At 44.7% G+C, this 13,624-nt stretch overlaps 1 protein-coding gene across 2 annotated transcripts in view; it reads left to right on the forward strand.

The window, feature by feature from the left end:
- EBNA1BP2 (EBNA1 binding protein 2) overlaps positions 1–13,624 on the forward strand; it is a 161,647-nt gene that overhangs the window by 60,623 nt on the left and 87,400 nt on the right. For both annotated transcript variants that reach the window (XM_078672394.1, XM_078672399.1), the window contains exons 2-3: positions 6,830–6,923; positions 7,999–8,082. In XM_078672394.1, coding sequence (XP_078528520.1) covers positions 6,830–6,923; positions 7,999–8,082 — 178 coding nt within the window. The remainder of the gene's footprint in view (positions 1–6,829; positions 6,924–7,998; positions 8,083–13,624) is intronic.

Raw genomic sequence — 13,624 nt, forward strand, 5'->3', positions numbered from 1 at the left:
GACTGACTGACAGAGAGAGAGAGTGATTGAGAGAGACTGACTAGGAAAGACTGAGAGAGAGAGTGATTGAGAGAGACTGACTAGGAAAGACTGAGAGAGACTGACATAGAGAGCGACTGATAGAGATAGTAAACTGACTGACAGAGAGACTGACTGACTGACAGAGAGAGAGACTGACTGACTGAGAGAGACAAAGAGAGAGACTGGCCTCAGCAGTCATGGAGTTTGCTCCATGAATAAAAAGTCAACCCTTGGGAGTCCTCTTGACTTTATGCAGTTTTTGGTCCATGCCTTTCCACCATTGCATTTGCAAAACATTGCAGGCTATTGCGGGGCTAAGGATGGGCCAAAAGTAACCCTGTGACGGAATTGGGGTAAAGTGTGTATGAAGCTATGCAATGCCTGTTAAGATCGCATTGTCTACTTTTTTAAACGGGGTTGATTTTTTTTACTCTAGGCCCGCCCCCCCATTGACCCGTCCCCCACTGACCCCACCCCTACCAGTGCGGCCCTCGGCCACAAACTGCACTGTCATTTTGGCCCCCGACAGAAAGTTTGTGAGTACCCATGTTCTAGAGAGTATTATATAATAAAAACATAATTTTATAAATACTTGGTGTGGTTATTTTCACTTAATCTATACTATAAGATTGTATTCTGGTAAAACAAGCTGCTTTACACTCCTTTGAGACTAAGCCGGAATGCTGCTCTCCACAGCTACCACTTACAGAGCTTTCTACGTTAAGACCTCTTAAATCACCATAAGGGTTAACTGGACTGGTGAAAGGTACCCACTTACATTAGTGGACATCATATACCAGGCAAGCTTCTCATACTTGTACTTCATCCATCAGTGACACAATGATTACACTTGGCATAATCCCCTGATAACAAAATATTTTTCAATATTATAGTTCTATATATTCATTTTGCATTCATCCTAATTATTGGACTTGTTTGTGCTTATTATTTCAAAACTTGTTTTTACCCCTGATAAAAAATAATGGAAAAGTAGAACTTTTAGTATGTAAACTGTATTTGCAATCTAAAATCTGTGGGTTAAGATGCAAGTGGTGTTTAATTTTACTCTTCATCTCTAATTATCCCATTGGACCCGATCAAGCCTTTTCATTTGTCATAGTTCTGCAGACCTGCAACACAAATTGTCTACTGTTTTTGGTAGAGAAGCCTTGAGATGTTGGACAGCTCATTTCTTTTTGAGAGACTTCATATGTACTGCAGGTGTGCTATTTTCACTCAAACACCCAGGTAATTGTATTTCTTCACTGTATATATGGTCCTACAACCCAGGTCCGATGTTAGATTCTTTTTGATCCTGAATCTTCCAAATATAAGGACTTCTGTTTTGTCTTGATTTACCTGGAGGTGATTTGGCTGTGTTGTAGATATTCAGAGCATCCAGTGCTCGTTGGGTACCTAGTCGGAGCCATAATCACAATATCATCTGTGTATTGAATAATGTGCAACTTTGTACTGCCTAGTTTGGGAGGTACCAGACACCCATACTCCATGAATTTCCAAATATAAGGACTTCTGTATGGTCTTGATTTACCTGGAGGTGATTTGGCTGTGTTGTAGATATTCAGAGCATTCAGTGCTCGTTGGGTACCTAGTCGGAGCCATAATCACAATATCATCTGTGTATTGAATAATGTGCAACTTTGTACTGCCTAGTTTGGGAGGTACCAGACACCCATACTCCATGAATTTCCAAATATAAGGACTTCTGTATGGTCTTGATTTACCTGGAGGTGATTTGGCTGTGTTGTAGATATTCAGACCATTCAGTGCTCGTTGGGTACCTAGTCGGATCCATAATCACAATATCATCTGTGTATTGAATAATGTGCAACTTTGTACTGCCTAGTTTGGGAGGTACCAGACACCCATACTCCATGAATTTCCAAATATAAGGACTTCTGTATGGTCTTGATTTACCTGGAGGTGATTTGGCTGTGTTGTAGATATTCAGACCATTCAGTGCTCGTTGGGTACCTAGTCGGATCCATAATCACAATATCATCTGTGTATTGAATAATGTGCAACTTTGTACTGCCTAGTTTGGGAGGTACCAGACACCCATACTCCATGAATTTCCAAATATAAGGACTTCTGTATGGTCTTGATTTACCTGGAGGTGATTTGGCTGTGTTGTAGATATTCAGAGCATTCAGTGCTCGTTGGGTACCTAGTCGGAGCCATAATCACAATATCATCTGTGTATTGAATAATGTGCAACTTTGTACTGCCTAGTTTGGGAGGTACCAGACACCCATACTCCATGAATTTCCAAATATAAGGACTTCTGTATGGTCTTGATTTACCTGGAGGTGATTTGGCTGTGTTGTAGATATTCAGACCATTCAGTGCTCGTTGGGTACCTAGTCGGATCCATAATCACAATATCATCTGTGTATTGAATAATGTGCAACTTTGTACTGCCTAGTTTGGGAGGTACCAGACACCCATACTCCATGAATTTCCAAATATAAGGACTTCTGTATGGTCTTGATTTACCTGGAGGTGATTTGGCTGTGTTGTAGATATTCAGACCATTCAGTGCTCGTTGGGTACCTAGTCGGATCCATAATCACAATATCATCTGTGTATTGAATAATGTGCAACTTTGTACTGCCTAGTTTGGGAGGTACCAGACACCCATACTCCATGAATTTCCAAATATAAGGACTTCTGTATGGTCTTGATTTACCTGGAGGTGATTTGGCTGTGTTGTAGATATTCAGAGCATTCAGTGCTCGTTGGGTACCTAGTCGGATCCATAATCACAATATCATCTGTGTATTGAATAATGTGCAACTTTGTACTGCCTAGTTTGGGAGGTAACAGGCACCCATACTCCATGAATTTCCCTAAGTCGGTGGTACATAAGTTAGAAAGCATGGTGTCTAGGACGCAGCCCTGCTTTAAACAGCGATTGGGGTCGGTTTTGGTTAATTGTGATGGGTCCTGTTTTCTCACAAACTCATTCCCCATTGTAAAATAAAGATATTGCTGTTAGCAGGGTTAGTGGTATGCCCCAAGAAACAAGCTTTCGCCATAGTGTTGCCCGGTCAACCCTAACAAATGCTGCTCCGTAATCAATGAAACCGCAGAAGGGCGGTAACGTGTTGCTTTTTGCGGCTTGATCCTACGAAGGATAGTGCTATGATGTTGTCGACTGTGGGTACCGCTGCCCGAAACCCTGATTGGAAAAACAGCGGTGCTTCCTGCTCTCGCACCCAGGCCTCTAGCTGCTCCAAAAGAACATGGGCGTAGTCCGGAAGTGCAATTAGGCAATAGTTTGAGGCTACTGTCTGATTCCCTCTTCTTGTATATAGGGCAGAGAATAGACCATCTCCAGGCTTCAGGGACGGTTGCAGTTAGAGAGGCTAGGTTGAAAAGCGAAGTTAACAACCGTGTCTATTTATCTGCCGTGCTTTTGAATATACTCGTAGAGAGGCCCTTCGTTTTTCAAGTGCCTGATTATAATCTCTGCATTCTTAATGATTTTTTAAATCTGAGATAGCATTCTGAGTCCTGTCGGGATATGGATCCGAATCATGTCCTGCTACGGCCCTATTCAGATTCCTGGTCATTGTCTCCCTGTTTGTTGGTACTGAAGTGGAATTCTGATCGAGATCCACTACCACAGAGTCTACTGTACTGGCGGCCTGAGGACTGGTGGATGTTTTAATCGGAGATGTGCCTTACCCATGCTGCTCTGGTACACCATTTTCCCTAAATACATTATTGTTTTTAATTCGTTGATGTGATCCCTCCATAGGGGCGCTTGGTTTCGATCTTTGAGCAGCTGGAAGATAGTCGCACATTCTTTTTGGCTCCTTTTGTTCACAAACTGGGATTTTTGTGGAATGACCTCATGTGTTTTACTACCCATGCTGAACTTGTGGTGGGCTTTTGTTCATGAGCATCATGTACTTTTCGAAGAGCTCTTGTAAAAATGCTGGCTTTATTGTGATGGAATTCAGATGTCCATCCCATTCCATTCTGTGGACGAGTTGACTTGCACCTGTTACCTAGCAGAAGGTGCTGAGATCTTCGATGCAGTTGTCCCACTTCTGATGCACTAGTTCTGGGTGATTTCTGCTTAACTTGGCCTTGTGCATGCCTAGCCATGCTGTAAATGTTACTTTGTGTTCTGGTCTACACTTAATTCTCCTCAATAAGTTCACAAATTACTCCCCTGTTGAGGAGCCCAAATGGTTGCTTCTGGCCGTTGGTTGTGATGTTAAGTCCAATGTGTACCTTGATGTGTTGTGGTCACTTTCTGGTCAAAGTTTTCAGGTTGGCCTGCTAGGCACACCGATAGAAAGAAGTTATCGATTGGCGATTTTCCTTTGCAAGTCAGAAGAAATGGCAGTTCGATCCCTTTTGCCTCCATCTGCTGTTTAGCTGACGTTAATTTGTGGGTTGCCAATAAGACCTGCATAATGACCCTCTCTTTGGGCTGAGCTGCGATGTCAGATGCAGTCTCCAGGCCTTGCATATTAAAGTCTCCTACGATCATTATTTTGTGTCGAGGATTGTTCAGCAAAAGTGTCTCAAGACTATCGAGCAGCTTTTCTACCAATCATAGTCTTGGCTTTTTTAGGGGGCGTTAAGGTAATGTCTAACAAGTATTAGATCAGTTGATTTTCAAGCCTGTGATGGAGACTTCTTGGGCCCCGTGAAGCCGAGATCAAGTGCAGTGGCCTCCAGTTAGCTTGCATGTTTTATAAAGATAGAGCAACACCCAATGGACGCCAAAGAGTCTTAGACGGAGCGCTGGTTTAAAGGTCTCATAGAAACATGGCAAGATTGTCCGAGCAAGGGCCCAGGTCTCCCGAAGGCACAGAATATCATTTGTCTCCTGATAGGCCACTGCTTGCATGCTCATACTTACGCTTTTGTGGCTGGCTACGTTCCATAAGACTACTGAAATGGTGGCATTTGATCTCAAGTAGAAATATCAATATCATGCCTCAGGGCGAGGGATAATAGCCCAATCTCTCATTTGCGGGAATCTCTTGCTTCCCCCTGCTTCCTGTGTGTGCTACCTGAGGCGTTGCAGTGGACCTCTGTCTGATTTCGTGTGCATGAGCTTGTTAGGGAGCATGATCCCTAATCCCAGCCTAGTTTTCCCCTGTTGTGCCCTTCAATACGCTCATGGTTACCTCTCTAGGGTGAGGTGGAGGTGAATGTATGGATATTCACTGGTAAGGGTTTAGGTAGTTCAATCCCACCATCTGCAAATGTTTTCCCACCCCCACGGCATCTCTATGGTCCTCTCATCCATACTGTGTTGCTAACTTTGCCCTTTGAGTCTTAGTTTGGGGGATCGAACCTCACCCATGCAAGATCCTCCAAAGTTAAATGCTTCAGTGAGGAAATGTGACCAAACCGCTGTAGATGGTTTCCTCTGATGAGCGGGGCATGGAGGTGTTTAGAGGAGTAACTGGGAATGAAGGTCCGCTCTGGACGATCACGCCATTCTTCCTCTCTTGCAGGCTGAGGGGTCACTTCTTATTGACCAAAGTAGACTGAGAGTTGCCCTCTGCCGGTCTGCAACAGTTTGAGATTTCAACTGAATGAAGGACCTCTAGACTCACTCCCATAATGGAGGCTGGTTAATGCATTTGGGCAAATTCTGTCCAGCTGCGTGCCTTTGTTTACAGCAGAAACTGGGGCTTTCCCACTGCTAGTCCGCAAGGGTTCGACTAAATTGCGGTTCAATGGAGGGACCCATGTCTCATCCCAATGTTAATGCAGGATAGAGTGTCTAAACCATGGGTACTCGCAAACATTTGCAATGGGGGCCGCAAAGTACGATCTGTGATGTTACAGAGGGCCGCATTGATGCCAGCAGGGTGGCGGTGTGGAGCTTGTGTGGGTCAGAGATTGTGTAAGGAGGTCTAAAATAATTTTTAAATAAACAAGCAAGCATTTATTTTCAGGTTAATAATTGATTGCCTATTTATTTAAAAAAAAAAATCTGAATATTAGTGTTCAGCAACTAAACAGCAGCTCTGTATCGCAGAGACAGCCTGCGGCCCAACTGCTACATCTCCAGAAAGATCCACTGTTGGTGTAGTAGTAGATGGAGCCCTCGATGTGACCGGTTCCGGGGACTCCCTGGTAGAATGCTTCTCCATGTGCTCCTTGAGTTGTGAAGGAGCTCGAGTCTCTCCCGAAACACTGACTGGCTCTTGGCATGCTCAGTGTGAATGTGGGGCAAGCAGGAATCTGCAGAAGCTGGCATCTCCTTCTGTAGCTGTGGTGCACAATGGTGCTCAATGCTCTCCTGGTGGCCTCTTGGCACTCTTGGCGTACACAGGCGGTCGAGTGGGAAATGGTGACAGTGGGAGGGACCCTCAGCCGTCTTACCCCCCCCCACCTTGCATTTGCCTCATGGACCGGCAGCCTCGCCTCTCAGGCTTGCTTCAGCATCACAGCGCCTCTACGCAAAGCTTTTCCCATTGACCGTGCCAGCGTTCGATCGCTGCGCTCACAGACATGTCAGGAGTAATTTACACCCCGGTGGGTGACTAAGTTTTGAGATTTTTTAGGTTTGTATATCTACTTTACATGCTCACACTGTGCCTTGGAATAGACAAGCTGTATTTTTCATTTCATTCACTTTGATCCTTGTACTTAACAGAGCTAATCATTTTTGTTTCAGTAATTGTCAGCCTGCAGTGCACAAGTGCCTGTTCGTATGGCTGCTGGTTTCGCGGAGTTTGGTGTTCTCTGTTTTGTATTCCATGTTTTTACTTCAGTTCTGTTTGTAAACATTTGTTTCATGTTGCAGGTCCTCGTTTGCTGTAATGATGGCTGATTCTGAAGAGGAGTGTATGTCTGACTCTGGGTCAGAAATTGATCCTAGTGAGATGACTGACAAGGAGGTGAGATACTGTCTTTTAAAGAGTCAACTCTTTGGACTTTAACTTTGTGGTGTCTTCGCCAGGAAGTGTGCGATCTTTCTTTATGGAACTGCTAAAATTGCTTTTTGTGTAAGACATCTGTATAAAACACCATGCTGATGCTCTAGGGTAAGTCCAAGGAACCTACCCAAGAAGTTATTCATCACGCTAATCAGCCTTCTAGTAAAAGGCTTAGAGTTACCGATTAAACCTCCAGTGAAGCTGTGACTCAGAGTGGTCTGCTTCATTTATAGCTGTTTAAAAGAACATCCTTTTGTCTGGCTGTAAAACAGATTCCTCTGCTCAGATGGAGCTATAGTATCCTATGCCTGTGAATCTACTTGACCTTCCCCATGGGAAGGTCAAGGTCATAGATACACCCTACCATTGGCACACTTTGCTGTGTAGGGTGTAACTAGGCTTGCCTTGGTACTTCCAAAATAGCCAGTCACTTTTATACTAATATTTCAAACTGTTGGCTCTGACAACCCACCTTGACCACCAAATTAACTGTGATATGGATGAAATGTATTCGTATAATTCCCACTTGATGTACTCCATCTCACCATGGATATTTCCGGGGTGATCTGGTTATACGATTTTTCACCCGATGCAGAGGTGTGTGCATTGTTTGTGAGACATGGTTTGTGTCTGTATCTTTAAATTACTCTGACTCACTAATACAGTCCTGATGAGGACCCTTGTGAGTGGATGTCTTGTTGCAGTTCTTATTAGTATTGCGTGAAGGGGATTGATTTTGTATTTTTGTGGTGCCCGTCAGACTTGAACCTGGGCCAGTCTTACCGCCATTGGTCAAAAGTAGTGAGAGCAGTTGGAAGCCTTCTAGTAGCCAATGCATAGAAACGTAGACATTACCCACGGAAAGAAAGTTTGAAAAAGGGGACAGTGTACAATGTGCTATAAGCGATTGTCACTGTATGCAAGCAGTTCATTTTGTTAATCTATCGGGCTGTTACTTTTTGGTTTTCATGGCTGTGGGCCTCCAGTTATTATAGGGGAGTTGGGTCATTTGTGTTTCTTCTATTTCCCTCCTCAGCTGCAGGATGCCTTTGCGCAAGGAAAACTTAAGCCAGGTCTAAATGTGGTACTTGAAGCCAAGAAGAAGCCAGTGAACAGTCGGGTGAGTTTGAAAGGGAAAAAAAATCCTTCTCTGCAACATTTTTTCTTCTTTTTTTTTTGTTTTGTTATTGTTTTTTAGGCGGAGAGGTAGGTGCACATGTTGCACAGTTCAAAATAACATGGGTGTGAATATTTTAACTCCGTTTCTTATTCATGTGCCCTCCTAACTACAAGTTTTCAAATAATGCCTTCAATAATATGAGTTGAAGCTTTCATGGCCACCCTGAAATCCCTGCTCTACCTTGGATATAATTTGTTTGTGTGCCAGGGATCTGTTTCCCAAGCAGTCTGTTGGCCATTACACATGGTTCCCCTTTTGCACCTCCCTCAGCCTCCTCCTGTTCATGAACATAACTTTCTTTTACTCTCCGGCATACCATCTCTCAAAGCTCCTGCGGGTAGTTACTTCACTGAATAATGTAAACTGCACATAAATGACCACTTCCAACTGCTTACTCTCCAATTCGGATTCAGGGTATGGTACAGCTCTGAAATGTCTTTGCTAAACATAGTGAACATTGCTTGGCAAGTGATCACTACGGGATACGTGCCAACTGGTATAGCTTATCCACAGCTTTTAGCCATGATATATTATGCATATTCTTGGAGAAACATTTTGGTATCCACAAAGCAGTTCTCATGTGGTTCAGATCTTACCTCAGCAAATGCTTTAAACACCACAAAGTTCATTACTATCCCCATCCCATTCAGTCTTTTACTGGATCCACTGGAAACTATTATAGACTCCCTAAATATCGCATACCACCAGTATGTGGCTGCCAAGCAAATCTACAAAATAAATAAACGCCAGCATTAGCTGCATATGTCAACCAGTACGGGGGGAAAAAACTATCCATTACTGGATGGAAAGTGAAATTAAACACAAACCAAATTCCTCCTGATCTTCCATGGCTCTTAAAACCATTTAGCTATGAATGTCTTACAAATTTGAACCTTACTTTTAAAATTGTCACCAGTGCGGAATATCTTGGGAGTGCTCTTCAAGGCAAACTGAAAAGGTAATGTCCACATGAAACACTGAAAGAAAATGTATCAGCCAGAGATACTCTGACTAGCCTAACTTTCATCACAAAGGTTTTATGTCCAGATTGTATGAATAAACTTCATACAGGTGTACAGTAAGACTCCACTCTGACTAAAAACAATATTTATGCTGCCAGCCAACTGATTTGATCACAGTCACGAGCTTACGGCTGAACACCCTGCAGTTCAGGTAACTTAGACTAATTTAACTCTACAGAATACTCTTTGACTGGGTCGCAAACTTAATGTTAGCGAGGAAGGAGTATCTGGTGAAGGTTAATGCCATCTGGCATTTGGGCTCCTGCAACTGCACAAAGGTAGAATTCAATTCTATGAGTGAAGTGCTCTGAAATACCCATCAAGGAGCATGTAGTGCTATATAAAATGTCTAAATAAATCCATACCCATGAAACAAATTAATTGTACCAAGGCTAGAGTAGTGTACTCTGACCAGAGACTGTTATCTTTTCTCAAGCTCCTCATTATCCTACACCTAGGTGATGCTACCCACTGAAATCATACTAGCTACTGTCTTCTGGGTCTTTAAATGCAAGTTTAAAGTACCTGTTAACGAAGCATCACATAAACTGGTACCCCCTCATTGTACGTCAAGCAATGTGCATATTGGTATATTATGTTTGAAGTTGTGTTTCAGCTGTGTTTCACTCTCCTTACACTAGGGAAACTGAAATTGGACTGGAGTGTGTATCTAAGCCAACCTGTTTTGTCTGTATGCTTGATGTTAAGAAGAATGCTGAACAATGCAAACATTCACCCCCAGTCACAAAGATCTGTGTTTAATCCATCTTTCTTTTACTCGCCACCCCAATGTTTGCATTGTTCAGCATTCCTTCCACCAATTGTTCCTTTTGCTTTTGCATGGAGTAGTGTGGCTCACTGGTTAGAGGCGGCAGGCCCGAGAGCAGAAGTCGGCCCGGGACCAGGGTTCAATTCCCGACGCGGCAGGGTCGTGGACCTTGGTCAGCGGACTCGACAGTTCTCGCTTCGGTGCTTACCCTAATCAGGGGTTCCACTCGGCAACTCTGGGCATTAGCTTGCCTAATCTCCACAACGGCCCCACCAATTCCGGGGATGCCTGGCTCCACCTTGGGGACTCCCAGCAAGGGACCATCCCACAGGGAAAGCCAGGACGGGTCCCCCGGAGTTATACAGCGCCAGGAGACCTATGGACGGGTAGCAGTGCGCTTTACAAGCTCAAAAACATTTACATTTGTCACCCTAAGAGGGAAGGGTATGGCCAGAAGTGGGTCCGTGCTCGCTGGATTTAAGCTAGCCTGGCTGATATGGGGTAATGCACCAAAACCAGTCCCAGGATGCTCGTTTCCGGTCCAGGAAAGGTCTGGCTTGGCAGTTCAAGCTGGACTGTTCCCATGAGGAATAGGGTCAAGACTGATTTGCATATGGCTGGGTCCAAACTGGAGTGGCGTGGGAGCAAAAGAACGATGGATTAAACCCAGATCTTTGCGACTGGGGATAAATGTTTGCATTGTTCAGAATTCTGTCCATCAATTGTTCCTTTTACTTTTAGAAAATGAGCATTTCTCTGTGCTTATAACTCTCGCTTGTTGTTTTGCAGCTTGACTCCAATCCACGTCTAGGGCAGAATGACAGCTACACTTTGTGCATACTATCCAGACAGCCACAGCACAGGAAAGGCTGGTTGTGACAAGAGAGGTACAAAAGGGGGTGGTGATGGACGGAGCATCAGAACCAATCAAACACTCACACCCAGTCAAAAGATCAGGGTTTGATCCATCACCGTTCTTTAGCCCACTCTGCCACCCCAGTTCAGACATGGCTATATGCAAATCAGTCTGACCCTGTGCCTCATGGGAACAGTCCAGCCCGAACTGCCAAGCCATGCCTTCCCTGGACTGGAATCCAGCTTCCCAGGACCGATTTTTGGCATTCCAGCCGTCTTCAGCCCGGCTTGCTTGAATCCAGTGGCAAAGTGAGCAAGGGACTCACGTCTGAGCATACCCTGCCACACTTATGGCGGCCAAAAGCGGTAGGCACCTGCGTACTACTTTCTTCCTGGGCTGGGAGAGAGGGAGGCGGGCGCACTTACTTTTGTATAGGCTGTGTCCTGACCTCATACAAAGGGCTTGTTTAACCCCTACTGTACGTCTAGAGCCAGGGCTCTGATTTAAAGCAAGAGGTGTTCCATTCTAAGGTTTCGTTTGAAGTCACTTCTACATTAAGGACATTTTGAGTATAAAGTACAGGGGCTCTGACCGCCATGATTTTAGAGCACCTTTGGAACTGGGACTGAACCCGTGTCAGAGGGATTGCTGCTTTGCACAAAGGATTCCTCTATATTGCCCTCCTGTTGTTGCCCTGCTATTTGATAACTGCTGGGTGGTCTAAAGGACTCACTGCGTTGCTTTTCTGCGTGTTGCCCTGCTGCCAACTGTTCCTTGACTCTGTTCTGCCAACCATTGCTGTGCTAGCAGGGAAGATCGCCATCAGGACTAATAGATATTGTGCTGGTCTACCTGCCTACTCCTGCCTGCCTTGTGGTCACCCATCCCCCTACCCCCTAGTGTTCTCCCAGGGTCTACGCAGGCTCTATACTGGATTGCAACTCCCCTGGACCCTGCCACCTTGATGGTGCCTCCAGCGTGCTGAGCACTTGATTGAAAGCAGCTTGTATCTCTTCCTTTGCTCCTCCACAAACAGCGTCTGATGAGCGCTACTCTAGATAGCATGACTGTGCCTATTGTTTTTCTGGCCAAAATCAGCACTAACCCCGTGACATCGCTCTTCACCCTCGATTCCCACCGCTCAACTGATACTGCCTCACGGGGGGTGATTTGAAAACGGCACGCTGTAAGGAAAGGAGCCTCAAAGAGCCTCTCCACTTCGCCTAGGGGTGGGCCAGCTTCATAAGGATTATTTACTGGCTCTGACCCCCTGAGCCCTCTCCTTCCCGACACCAGATGTGGCCGGCCGCCTGAGTCTAGGACTACCGTAACTCTCATAAAGGGAGCGGCCTCATATTTGGTGCCAAAAATACTGGTGCTATCGGCGCACACCACTTTCTTTTAAACAATGTGTGCAGTCTATTTATTTTTATTTATTTTGAAAGTTTTATATAGCGCGAACAAGATCTTTGCAGATATCAGAGCGCTTTACAAAGCAGGGCATACCAACAAGAGAGTGAAACTCAAATCATTAGGGAGTAAAGTAAAACAGGTACATCAATATGCAGATATTACAGATAGATGTGTGCATATATAGTCAGGTAAGTCAATAATACAGGTAAAACACATCGTCGTTGTGATCAGGCAGAATAATACAGAATGGTGCAGAGTCTATACGGTTAACGTTAATAGGTCAAGTGTCAAGTGTATTTGGCCATGAGAATAGCTTTTACTTCTTTCTTAAAAAGTGTGATGGAAGAGATGAGCCTGGTTTCAGGAGGGAGTGCGTTCCAGATCCTGGGTGCCATTCCTGAGAAGGAGCGTTTATAAGTTTTTTCCTTACGGAATCTTCGAGGTTTTAGCAGAAGATTGTTAGTGCCTCTGGTGTTTCTAGAGCCGCCAGAGATTGACAGCTTCTGAGCGAGGTATCCGGGAGAGCTCAGATGTACAGCCTTGTGTGTCATGCAGGCGATTTTCAGGTGAATTCTGGCTTTGTCGCCCCACACCTTGGCTCACCATACCTTGTGTTTGGCTGATGGGGATCAAACCTGTTTGGTCCCAACCCTCCTGCACTACAGGGATTGGCAGCCATACCATAACTAAAGCGCACCACTGCGAACTGCAGGCAAGTTTGGAAGGCCTGTACCTAAATCAGAAATAGCCATGGAATTGCTAGTAGGAGCGTAGGTGCTCCTATGTTCATGTATGCCTACTGTGATTTGGGGTGTCTCGTAACTTTTTACTATTCTCCTGCTGCATTTTATACTCTGATGTGTGGTACTTCATGTGATATTTCTGCAATATCAGTGGTTGTTGATGTGATGTTGCATTATCTGCTTGACATGCACAGTACTAATAATACTTGGTGATTTGTATGTTTATATGTCTCTTTTGTGGTGTGCCTGGTGTGTCACTGGTGTGTTTTGCACAAACGCTTTACGGTGGTGGATTCTCTGCCGGTGCATACCGCATGTCTTTGTTTTTAAAATATTGAATTACTTAACACTGAAAATATTGAAACCTGTGACTGTTTTTTTAGCTCCTGGCAATACTTTGCTTTGGGTCTTGTGCTGTTTGCTGTGACTACTAGTTAGTTTTATCCCGCGCTGTCATTATTCTTTTAATTTGCGCCGTATTTACTTAAACATTTTATTGTTCTAACCTGATCTGACTCGCCTCTGTCCTCGGTCCGCCACGGCTTGTGCCGATTGTGCAGAGGGACGGGGAGGCGTTGGTCGCACTTCCGGTTTGTCAATTTGCCAACCAGAAGTGCAGTTAGCATTCCAGCTCTCCATTACCAGCCTTTCATCCCTACAAAAGCGGGACTGGGCAGCG

Source organism: Lissotriton helveticus, chromosome 1_2 (genome assembly GCF_964261635.1).
Source record: "Lissotriton helveticus chromosome 1_2, aLisHel1.1, whole genome shotgun sequence".
Taxonomy (NCBI): Eukaryota; Metazoa; Chordata; class Amphibia; order Caudata; family Salamandridae; genus Lissotriton; species Lissotriton helveticus.